Source organism: Medicago sativa, chromosome 7 (genome assembly GCF_051527215.1).
Source record: "Medicago sativa cultivar Bolivia chromosome 7, Bolivia_mono, whole genome shotgun sequence".
Classification (NCBI taxonomy): Eukaryota; Viridiplantae; Streptophyta; class Magnoliopsida; order Fabales; family Fabaceae; genus Medicago; species Medicago sativa.
The window spans coordinates 96,053,296-96,066,575 of NC_140755.1; the positions used below are offsets into that span (position 1 = coordinate 96,053,296).

Sequence of the window (13,280 nt, forward strand, 5' to 3'; positions counted from 1 at the left end):
GTAAGACAGTAAAGTTTTACACGGTGCATTTTTAGAATATAACAGCTTGGCAATAAATTCACAAAACACCTGCTTCAAATGCATTAATTTTGATCATTTTTAGTGAAAGGGTAAAGTTTTGTTCAAATAGATCTGCACTTGCTGACTGTATGCAATCCGAGAATTATAATATGTGGCTTATTAAAATTTGAATATGTTCCATTGGAAAGATAATAACATTAATTGCATTAAAATGAAAAGATAATTCAAAACATCAAAATGGATCTAAAAACATAAACCCTAAGAACTTAACTCTATCAATTGCACTGCAGACATCAAACTCTCACAACAACCGTCATAAAAATACGCTACCACTATAAAAACATAAACCCTAAGAACTAAACTCCATCAATCACCCCATTTCAGCCGTCATAAAAATACGCTACCACGATTCCTTTCAACCATAACCTCAAGGTGGTTGTTGTTTGGGTCGACAAAAGTGGCGTAATCACCTAGTGATGCACCAAAATCAGAGACAAAGGTTTTTGGCAACATAAGTGCACCCTGGAAAACATATATATCCAAAATTAGTAAGAGAGAAAAATGATCAAATGAACTTTTAATTTGAAACGTCACAACTTTAAAAAAACAGTATCAGTAATCTTGCACTCACATCTGTTACACGGAACTTAAGTTGAAGAGTTCTAATCCGTTATAGGATTTGGATCTAATGGAGCTGAAAAAGATCAAAGATTCAAAGAAATTAGTGCAAGCTAAAAAATATAAACGAAACAACACATAAGAGATAAAAAAAAAAAAAAGCGAAGATGAAACATTGTACCCTTCAAGCATTGCAATGCTAAGAGAGTTAGTGCATCACTTTCCATTGTTAAGTCTAAACTGTTTTGATGTAAAAATGATGGTAGGAGAGGATAATTGGTATGCAAGCGTTAATATTGAAAGTTTCTCAAGTTAACATGAGGAGAGGATATGGTTAAAAAGTTTGTAGGGGATTGTTAATCGAATTGGCATTAACTCCGTTTTCAATTGCCATTAAAAGTGTGTTATTCGTTTTCAATTGCATTAAAAGTGCATTATTCGTTTTCAATTAGCATTAACTAAGTTACATGAGAGAAAATGAGGAGTTTGAATATAGAGATTGAATCAACGGGTGAGATTAGATTAGCATGTTTAGGAGGGAAAAATGCTAGGGATTAGGGCAAATTAGGGCAACGTGTTTGCTAACCAAGTGGCGTAGGAAAACATATATATCCAAAATTAGTAAGCGAGAAAAATGATCAAATGAACTTTTAATTTGAAACGTCACAACTTTAAAAAAACAGTATCAGTAATCTTGCACTCACATCTGTTACACGGAACTCAAGTTGAAGAGTTCTAATCCGTTATAGGATTTGGATCTAATGGAGCTGAAAAAGATCAAAGATTCAAAGAAATTAGTGCAAGCTGAAAAATATAAACGAAACAACACATAAGAGATAAAAAAAAGCGAAGATGAAACATTGCACCCTTCAAGCAGTGCAATGCTAAGAGAGTTAGTGCATCACTTTCCATTGTTAAGTCTAAACTGTTTTGATGTAAAAATGATGGTAGCAGAGGATAATTGCTATGCAAGCGTTAATATTGAAAGTTTCTCAAGTTAACATGAGGAGAGGATATGGTTAAAAAGTTTGTAGGGGATTGTTAATCGAATTGGCATTAACTCCGTTTTCAATTGCCATTAAAAGTGTGTTATTCGTTTTCAATTGCATTAAAAGTGCATTATTCGTTTTCAATTAGCATTAACTAAGTTACATGAGAGAAAATGAGGAGTTTGAATATAGAGATTGAATCAACGGGTGAGATTAGATTAGCATGTTTAGGAGGGAAAAATGCTAGGGATTAGGGCAAATTAGGGCAACGTGTTTGCTAACCAAGTGGCGTAGGAAAACATATATATCCAAAATTAGTAAGCGAGAAAAATGATCAAATGAACTTTTAATTTGAAACGTCACAACTTTAAAAAAACAGTATCAGTAATCTTGCACTCACATCTGTTACACGGAACTCAAGTTGAAGAGTTCTAATCCGTTATAGGATTTGGATCTAATGGAGCTGAAAAAGATCAAAGATTCAAAGAAATTGGTGCAAGCTGAAAAATATAAACGAAACAACACATAAGAGATAAAAAAAAGCGAAGATGAAACATTGCACCCTTCAAGCAGTGCAATGCTAAGAGAGTTAGTGCATCACTTTCCATTGTTAAGTCTAAACTGTTTTGATGTAAAAATGATGGTAGCAGAGGATAATTGCTATGCAAGCGTTAATATTGAAAGTTTCTCAAGTTAACATGAGGAGAGGATATGGTTAAAAAGTTTGTAGGGGATTGTTAATCGAATTGGCATTAACTCCGTTTTCAATTGCCATTAAAAGTGTGTTATTCGTTTTCAATTGCATTAAAAGTGCATTATTCGTTTTCAATTAGCATTAACTAAGTTACATGAGAGAAAATGAGGAGTTTGAATATAGAGATTGAATCAACGGGTGAGATTAGATTAGCATGTTTAGGAGGGAAAAATGCTAGGGATTAGGGCAAATTAGGGCAACATGTTTGCTAACCAAGTCTAGCTTTTATAATAAAGGATTAGTAAGAAAGAGTATCGTTCCGCTAGAGAGTTGTTCAACTTAATTAACTTTTAAAGAATGATTAGAGGAGAGAAAGTTTAGTAAAAAGGAGGGTTGATTGCTGAAAGTAAATAACAATAATAATAAAAAGCCTTGGGATTATTGGTTCGTCATAATAACAAACCCTTCACTAGACAAGACTTAAACATCTAATTTCATGGTTTACACCTTAATTTCTAAAGACCGGTTTCCCTTAGCCCCTCACCTTTCCGATGAAAGTCCGGTGAGAGTTTACTTCTAGTAACCAAGCCTATTTCGCTGACTTGATTACTAGAAGATGCATATAGGATTGAAACTACTTGTGTCTCAATAATTGCAAAGACTATTTCGCTGCCCTTGCAATTATTGTCTAGATTCACTTGTTCCAACATCAAAACTCCGCTCTCGCTTTATGAATTGATGTTTGGGATGATGGATTAACGATTATCAAACTCTCCGATTTCGCTTCCACAGTTTGATAATTGTTAATCCACGTTAAGACGGTGAATCTAAATTAGAAATTAGGGTTACATAAAATTAGGGTTTAAGCTTGGTTTGTTTAGGATTATGTCATTAGACTTCCCAACAATCCCAAGACAAAGAAGTCTACCCACTCATGTTCATCGTAGACATGGGGGAAGAAGAGAAAAAAACAGTAAAGTAAATTGCCAGAAAGAAAGTAAAGAAATAAAAGACTTTTATTGATAATTAAAATATTCTAAGCAAAAGTAAGGTGAATGTTTATGGTGGAGAGCTACTCTATTTATAGCTTTACAATTGACTTAGAAACTAAGCAACTAAAAGGATAAAACAGTAAAGCTGCAACAGGGTAACTTGGGCCCGAAGAAAAAGCAGCAAAAGAGGATTCTAGGTCGAGCACGGCCGTGCCACATGTTGGCACGGGCCGTGCCAAACTTCTGGTAAGGGGGGGATTATATTTTTGTCTCGTATCTTCGTATTTTCGCACTGTATGTGAATTCGTTCCCGGGCCTTGTACACACCGCCCGTCACACTGACACCTTCCACCATATATTCTTTCCTAAAATATAATAAAAAGCAATTTAAAGTAAAATATTCAAAAGGAAATAAAATGCAATAAAATAAAATCAAATATTAAATAAAACTAAACTAAATAATGCATTAAATTAGACTAACTATTGACTCATCAAACTCCCCCACACTTGAATCTTTGCTTGTCCTCAAGCAAAAGGAAATAGACATAGCAGCAACAAAAGATTAATCATGGCAATATTAAGAACACATGTCTCAAAAGAAAGGTTTTGCTTCAAGTACACTAATTACAATTGCAAACATTCCTCATGAACCTATTCTACCCAACATCAAGTCTCACGTGAGTGTGTGTGTGCAGTCCAACCCTTTTCTTACTCCTGTATAAGACAGATATTATGAGGAACAGGTTCTGTCCTTAATGCTAAAGTAACCGAGAAAAGTCCTTTCTTCAATTCATATAAGAGTGATGAGAATTTAAGTTAAAATTATATTAGATTAACAATTAAGCACAAGGGGCTGCAGATGCTTAGGGGCTATCTATCCTCGTAGGAAGTCTTCTCGGATGTAATTGTCCTTTCCCCCTAGATTCAAAATCACCCTAAGCAGTGCTGCAAAATTTTATTTTATTTCATATCCGCGTAGGAAGTCTTTTTGGATGTAATTGTCCTTTCCCCCTAGCAATCATATTTTAGCAAAAAAAAATAGTGGTGAGTAACTAATACAAAAAAAAAAAGTGAATAAATTTAAAAAATAAAATATAAGCGGGTCGGGCTGGCCCATGACCCACATGGTTGGGCCCTAGAGTTTGCGGCCCAATTATAAATGGGTTGGGGCGGACTGGCCCATTTCTATAGTCGGACCTCTCGGGCCAGGTCAGCCCATTTGACACCTCTAGTTATCAACGCCACTTTAATAAACACTTATGTTATCTCTGCTCTTAACAATCTTGTAAAGTTCAGGTCCCCTCAAAAAAAATCTTGTAAAGTTCAGGTGAACTGTGATTACAAATCATCCACAAAAAAGATTCTTACATCAGCCGATGAACGTCTGTATCAACGCAGCTGAGTCGACATCTATTAACTTTTGTCCTTTTTATAAGAACCTATTAATTATCAAGATGTAATTAATATTATTATTGTTTTTTTTTTACTAAAACACCCTTAATTTAGTAAAAAGAAAACAACCCTGATCACTTAATAGAATTAAAAGGTAAAGACAAAATTTCACTGGAAGCTTTTATCTTATTTTTTATATCTGGGTCCTTTATGTTTTTTTTAAACATTTCGGTCATTTATCTTTTAAAGCATATATATACATACATATATATATATATATATATATATATAAATCAGTCCTTTTTTACATCTATCTCTTAATCATGGTAGAATATTTTTTAAAACAAGTATAGGCATTAACAAATTTAATGCTGATTAAAACAAGTATTTAGTTTCTTAAAAAAAACAAATTTAATGCTTATAAAAAAACAATTAATTTTAAAGTTATTTCTTAATTTTTGTATTTTTCTGAATGAAGTCTTACAAAAAAATCTTTCATAAAACAGGTTGAAAGATCAAAGAAACAACAAAATTCACACATTCAATGAATGGAATGACCCGTTCCTTTTATACCATTTTTGTTAATGAAAATTTTGTTTACTTTCTTTTCTTTTCTCTTCTCTTCTAACTTCTCAACCAAGTACTTTGCCGATAATCTTGTTCCCATCACACCACTAGACAGATAGGAACGACCCCACCAACCTCCCACTCTCCAACTTGGTGCCACGCCTTCTCTCCATAGATGCATCCACTACAACTCTATTCTTTTTCTTCTTTCCATTAGATATTTAGATATTAGAACAAAAATTAAATTATTTAAAAGTATTCTAATCTTTTATAAGTAAAAAAAAGTCAAATTCTTGACCAAAACAATAAAGTCAAATAAATTAAATGTATAATGTATTTGATGAATATTTTTAACCAAATACATTAATATTCATAAAAAATTCGATTGGTCAGTTTTAATTATTAACCACATAAATTAGATGTATCTAGATTTGAAACCAAAATAAATTAGATGTATCTAGTTTTAATTATTAACCACATACATAAAAAATAAAAAAATAAATCCATGAATTCTCTGAATTACGTCTAGTTTCATTGGATGAAAAATAAGAAATTACTATTTAAATACGTTCTGAGCCGCTACGTTCTTCACCACCTGTCTTTTGTTCTAATCCCATTCATTAAATAATTTACCATTTTTTAATTAACAAAATTAACACTAATCCTCAAACACAACTGTTCATTCTTATTCTATTAATTAACTAATATTTTCTTTGAAAACGATCAAAACAATTTGTCCCCTTTCGCCGTTTCTTCCTCTCTCTCTCTCTCTCTTCAATAACCTTTCCGACTCTGTTATCATCATTCTTTCTCTTCCTTTTTCCTTTCCCTTATCTCTTCTTTCTCAATTTCCTCAACCACTCCTTCTCTTCATTCAGGTACAATTTTCTCTGAATAACAATTTCTTTATTTCATAACAATCTTTTCAATCCTGTATTATAATTCGATTATGTTTTAAGATTCATCGTTTCAATTATTCCTTGAATTTTCTAGGAATCTAAACGCGTTGTGAAATTGAATATTCATCATGAATTTTCGTTGTTGAAATTTATGCAGGTTAATAATCTTTTCATCTGAAACAAACAGATCTATCACCATCTATGGCTGAAGAGCACCGATGTGAAACTCCAGAAGGCCACAGACTCTGCGCAAACAACTGCGGCTTCTTCGGCAGTTCAGCTACGATGAATCTCTGTTCAAAATGTTACAGAGACATCCATTTGAAGGAACAAGAACAAGCCAAAACTAAATCAACAATCGAAACGGCTCTTTCCTCCGCCTCAGCATCCGCTTCCACCGCCGTGTTCGTCGCTGCTTCGCCTGTTGCGGAAATCAAACCTCTCCCTCAACCTCAACCACCGGCGTTGACCGTACCGTCGATCGTGCCTGAAGCATCGGACAATTCACAAGGACCGGTTCAATCGAACCGGTGCGGGACGTGTAGAAAGAGGACCGGGTTAACCGGGTTCAAGTGTAGATGTGGAATAACGTTTTGTGGGTCCCACAGGTATCCGGAGAAACATGAGTGCGGTTTTGATTTCAAAGCAGTGGGGAGAGAGGAGATAGCGAAAGCGAATCCGGTGATCAAAGCTGATAAGCTCAGAAGAATTTGATTTGATCTCAGCCGTTGGATGAATAGAAGATGATCTGGACCGTTTGTTGCGTACCTACTCATACGAATCATGATGCAACGCTAGCTTGATGAAATGAAATGTATAAAAATCTTTATCTATTAAAAAAGGTTGAATAAGTCTTTTTTATTTTTTATTTTACGTGGCTTTTGCTTTGTAGTAAAGGAAGAAAAAAAAAAGTGATTTTCTTATGTTGGATGGAATTGAAGATTTTAAGTCCACGCAAGCGCGTTTGGAAATTATTATGGTGTGGTCCAAATGTAAAGCGTTGCCGTTTAATTTAATATTCTACTAGTTTATAATGGCAAAATTTATAGTAGGTGGAGCATTTGGTTTGTATGAAAATTGAAACAAGTCGTTCTCATTTCTTTTGTTGTCAACTAGTGTTTGTCTATAATCCAGATGGTATACTGCGTTTGAAATGAAAAAAAAGAAAGAAATAATAGAATAAGTCAAAATAGGCACCTCTAAAATTTAATTTTTATTTTAAAGAAAGCATGCTAAATTCATCGAAACAAAAAAGGACTTCATACAAATCATGTCGTTATTATTTTTAATATTCTAGAAGAAACATTTTTCACCGCATATTTATATTATATTATTCTTTGATTGTACATTATTGACTTAAATGAGTTGTGAGTTGTGTTTATTTGATTCAATAAAAGTAATTTGTTATGATCTTTTTTTCACTCCCTTCACTCCCGTTGGTGTGCAGAAATAAGGTTAAAACTAATTAGAAGCGTTCAGTGTAAAATCCTGCAATTGATTTAAACTTGGATTCAAAGGAAGAACAAAAACGTGGTGAATACATAATATATAATTTGAATGAGCTCTTATATAATATCAAAGAAAATGAAATTTAGAGAATTGTGTTCATACTTTTCATTAGTTGAATGGATTAAAACTGAAATGCTAATATTTGGTAATTGATTCCTTCAAAAATATTTGGTAATTGATATTAACTCAAGATAGCATTCAAGAAGCCAAGGAAATAATTAAAAAGTAAGATTTAGAGTTCATTAGTTTAAATAAGATAAAAATAAAAAACGATTAGTTGTTTTGAGTAGCTTGTTCGAAAAATCGTCTTCAACAACTAAATTGTTAGAGAAAGTATTGTTTACCATAGTAAACAAACAAAAAATAGTTTCTAATATTTCAAAAAATATTTATGAATTATTGAATATTAAACTCATTTTTTATAAACCGTGATAAACAGGTCCTCAACTTTACATTATTTGTGCAAACAAATATTGCTCAAAATTGAAAATTTACAGCTCTTGATGAGCAACTTGTTGGCTTGGTGTCTCGGAGCATGTTTTCAAGTAGCTTAAGCTTTCTATCCAGATTCCATCAGCTACAATTGCATCCTTGTCGTTGTTGCGATGCCATGACCAATGTGCATGAGTTTCATTTAGTATTTGTAACTTTCCATGACCAAAGCTTGGCTCTCGAAACAATGAGAGTGGACTTGGAGGATTCTTAAACCTATTCTCAGCAAGCAATATATAATAACATTTCAGGTTCCAGGAGAAATTTACATTGACTAAAAACAAAAATAATTATATATGTTTGCATAGACCAAAAACATGTTTAAACCTAAATAAAATATATTTCACCTTAAAGCAAGTCCCTCGCGGTTTCCTCCATCCCCAATTGTCACATACGTTGGACCGCATGAATCAGCCTTGTTATTATAAATTCGAGTCTGCAATGAATCCAAACAGTTAACCAAAAAGAATTATTATCATATCAATTTATCTTTGTCAAAATGATATGAATAAACAAAACAATAGTAGTGAAAAACATGACATACAAATCGTTCATAGGCATGAACATGTCCAGCAAAAACCAAATCAACACGAGCCTTAAAAAGCAACTCTTCCATAGCTTGTCTCATGGATTCACCTTCACCTTGATGTGCCTCATTAGTAGTATACCAAGGTGCATGAACCATTGTAATAACCCAAGGTGTCTTCACCCTATCAATCTTAGCAAGGTCTAATTGAAGCCACTCATATTGTTCGGATTCAACACTAAAATCAGCATATGAACCTAACATAATAATATGTGCCCCAGCAACCTCAAAAGAGTAATAGAGATTTGAGTTTGAACCACTCTCTTGAAATGGCATTGGCCAACGGGTATTGTAGGCCTCAAAGCCTTTTGGGTATATGATTGGAAAAATCTCAATTTCGTGGTTTCCTTCAGTAACCATCCATGGTCTTTTACTAGCATATGGTTCTACTAAACGACCAAAAGAATCCCATAATGGTTGTTGTGAGTCTGCATATGATAGATCTCCTGGTATCAAGAACACATCGTAGTCGCTTTTGTCGACATGTTTTAGGGTTGATGCTGTCCATTCAGTTTGTCCCAAGTCTCCTACATATCAAAATAATTACTACATTGTAAAAAATCAATTTATTGAATTATACTACTATTGTGTCTCATTCAGTGTATGTATTTTGATATTCAAAAAGCACATATTTTATAATGTCTCACATACCCCTCAACTGTGGCTAAATGTTAAAAATTGAAGGGAAAAAAATCGCATTATAGACTATTTAATTTTTAGAAATGCCAAAAAATTCAAAATGAGTTTTTCAAAATAAAAAATTGTTTTATAGAAATTTTCACAAACACTTTTTTTTTCGAATTTTTTGTCATTTGGTTATGTGATTTTTGAAAAGAAAAATTGTTTTAATTTGTTAAAATGGAGGGTACGAGTAAAAATTCTCCCTTGCTTTTATTGATCTTTCATGGACAGTCCATCCATTTTTTTATACATTTGTGACACATAGTTATTTTTTTTAAGGAAAAAAAATAACTATGTGTCACAAATGTATAATGGATGGACTCAGGGGCGGTTCCTTTCATGTAGGAGGGGTAGCCTTGGCTACCCCAAAAGAAAAAATAATCTTCAATCGGTCGGTATGTAATTTTATTCGGCTACCCCAAATAATAAACATTGAGCTACCCCAAACAAGTTCAGTTGTCGAAAATTAGGATAATTAAGAAAGTAAAAATATTACTACATGATTGATATATTTATTTATATTGGTTTGATAATTCCGGCCTCTAACAATTATAGAAAAAACTTTTTCAACAATAAAAATTATCAAGGCAATAGTCATAAATTTTCATATAAGTAAAAAATATTGTGATTTTTGTCTTGTATTGGTTAATTTACAGATTAAATTTCTTTTGTCTCTACAATACTTGCAAATTTTAAGTTAGGTTCATAAGATTTTGTTTAATTCCAGTCCTTAATTTTTTGTTATAGAAATTAAATACAAGACTAAAAACATTTTTTTTGTGAAATTTAAAAAAAAACGAGACAAAAATTGCATAAGATGTCTGTAAGGACTAAACCTTAAAAATTATAATCTATTAGACTAAAAACATACTTTATCTTTAAATTTTTAATATGTTTTAAAAAAAATTCTTTATAGTTGGCCCCTACGTAAACATTTTGCTAGCTTCGCCGCTGGATGGACTGTCCATGAAAGATCAATAAAAGCAAGGGAATCATGTATAAAAATATGGTTAATTCATTTGAAGTTGAAAATTGGGGTTAATTTTGACATCGAATTGAATTAATCATCTACTCTACTAAATTAATCAAAAAAATTAAACGTGGTTAATCAGATGTTTGATTGATGTGTGAAAGTGATTGTCTCTGTATCATTATTGAAATCTTAAATTACAACTTATGAGACAACATAAATTTTTAAAGGAAAATAGATATTGACACAAAAATCAAAGTGATTGGGGGTACAAATATTTCTTCTCTAATTACTCTAGTTTAATTTATTTATTTTTGTTCAAGTTTGAGATTATGGGACAATGATTGCTAACAATACCACGTTTACGTTCTCATGAAAGTTGATTTTTTTTTGAAAATTGCTGTTCACACATTAGAGAAGGCTGGGACACACATGTAAAATACGTTTTTGCCCCCTCGGCAGTTAACTGCCGAGGAATTAAAAATCCGGCTGCAGTTAACTGCCGAGGAATTCCTCGGTAGTTAACTGCCGAAGTTTTCTGCTACAAGTCTGGCAGAAGCTTTCTCATCTCCATTATTCATCACATCTTCAAATTTTTTGTCTCAAATCTCTCTCACAAATCTCTCTAAAAAACCCAACCAAATCCAACCAAATTTATTCAACAAAATCACAAGTAAGTAATTATAATGCTATTAACTTAAATTTTAGTTGTTATAAATGTTTTTATTTTTTAGTTTTTGAGTATATTTATTTTATTTTAGTTTTTGAGTAGATTTACATAGTATAATTCATTTTTAGAGTAAAATGTTTGTATGATGTTTATGTTATAGTTTAAAGTTTATTGGTTATATTTTAATTTGGTGTTTTAAATTAATTTTTTATTTTAGTTTTTAATTAGATTTACATGTTATAAATCATTTTTAGATTAGATGTTAGTTGATTAATTTTGTTAAAATGTTTGCATGATGATTATGTTATAATTTAAAAATTTTAGGATTATTTTTTTATTTGGTGTTTTATATTTTTAATTTTATTTTAGTAAGACTATATGATTTATTTTAAGAGTAAATATAATTTGAATAATTTTGCTATATTTTACGTTAATTTTTTTTTTTTTAGACAATTACATTTTAGGGTTATTTTTATGATTTTTAGAGTCTATGTATAATTTGCAATGTTTGAATGAGTTTTTCATTGATTCTTTTAAATTTCTATGTGTGTAGATTTGAAACAATGGCCGGATGGATCGACGTTCATGCAACATTCAACGGCGGAGAAAATCATAGGTTGAAGGTTCGGTGCCTTGATGTAGCGTTAAGAGGTCTCAAGGATCAACTGAATGAATTCTACCAAGGAGTCAACCCCAGAGACACAAGGAGGGTGCAAAATATTTTGTATAAACGTCCAAAGCTCGACGAGGGGAGCGTATCATTCACTTAGGTGGAGTTAAAGAACGACGAAAACGTGACGAGCATGTATTGGGAGCACACAAAGTTCCAGTGGATCGATATACGCCATGGCTGCCATCTGCCATACGCCATGGCTGCTCTCCTGCCTGCTCACCCCAATCAGCCTCCTTAAGTGTGTGAGTGCGGAAGTCCGAGAAGGCCTGCACAATCTCAGTCGGTGTCAGCGCTGGAACATCCGTCGGAGGTCTAGGTACCGACTGGACGTATCCGTACTGCCTCAATACCCTCTCCGGCAGGTGACGGTACACCCTACGGTCGCCGCACATGATCCAGCCAGAATACCAAAATACCTCCTCGAAAGGCTGGAACTCCCTGTGCCCTTCGTACGGCCTCCAGCATACGTCATCAAACGTAATGCGATCAAGCAATGACCGATACGTGGCCCCCTCTCCATGACCCTTCTGAAGAGTCCACCTCGCCGCAACCGGTAAATTTTCAATGTAGTCCGGGTTTGGATCAACAGTGTAAAACTTAGGGAAGTGCGACAAAAACCATGCCTGCATAAACCATACAAATCACATATAAATAAATTAAAGTTAACTAAAAAAATAAAATTTACAATTAACAAAAAAAATATAACAAAATAATAATAGTTAACAAAAAAAAATTAAAGTTAACGAAAAAATATAACAAAATATAACAAAATAATAATAGTTAACAAAAAAAATTAAATTTAAATTTAATTTTTACTTACAGTGAGCAGTGTCACGCTTCCCCCAAGCTGCCTGTCTCCGGGCAAACAAGCCTGAGCTAACTCATCGTACAGGTATGCAAGTGCCATCCCTCCCCATGAATAAGCACGCATCCCCGCGTAGCCGTCCGCCATAGTCGTCAAATAAATCAACTGGATGCGCTTGTTGCTTCTATCCCCAAACAACAGGCATCCAACCAAGTATAGAAGGTAGGACTTCACACAATAAGTCCTAACCCTCTCCAACTCCTCCAGCTCCTCTGGATCCTGTGTATCCGCCAAAAGGTTGGCTCTACCAAGGTGCGTCGTATAAAACTCCCTCAGCTTAGGATAACTAATGTATCCACCATACTCAGTATTGCAGATTTTCTCTGCCTGCGACCTCGACGCACCCAAGTGAGTCATCAGTAGTGCCTCTCCCTCATGTCTCAGCATCTTCTTCCGGTGGCCCAACATCCGCCCTTCAATCGGGACATGCATAAGACATGCGACATCATCCAAAGTCACAGTCATCTCCCCCATAGGCATGTGAAAAGTGCTGGTCTCGGAATGCCACCTCTCGCATAAAGTCATCAGCAAAGCGTGAGGCACAGTGGCGTAGCCCAAGTATACCAAATCATGTAAGCCACTCTGCATAAGCGGATCCCAAAACCATCTCTGATTGGGGTTTGGACGTCCGAGACTCAAAATCTTGGGGCCATGATTAATTG

The 13,280-nt window shown here is 33.7% G+C and overlaps 1 protein-coding gene across 1 annotated transcript; it reads left to right on the forward strand.

Annotated features, from left to right (window-relative positions):
* The first annotated feature begins 6,000 nt into the window (after positions 1–6,000).
* On the forward strand, positions 6,001–7,268 carry LOC146910717 (zinc finger A20 and AN1 domain-containing stress-associated protein 4-like). The gene is made up of 2 exons (XM_085724769.1): positions 6,001–6,151; positions 6,330–7,268. Exon 2 carries the CDS (start codon positions 6,374–6,376, stop codon positions 6,884–6,886), a length of 513 nt encoding a protein of 170 aa, XP_085580895.1. The 5' UTR covers positions 6,001–6,151; positions 6,330–6,373; the 3' UTR covers positions 6,887–7,268.
* Positions 7,269–13,280: the final 6,012 nt, after the last annotated feature.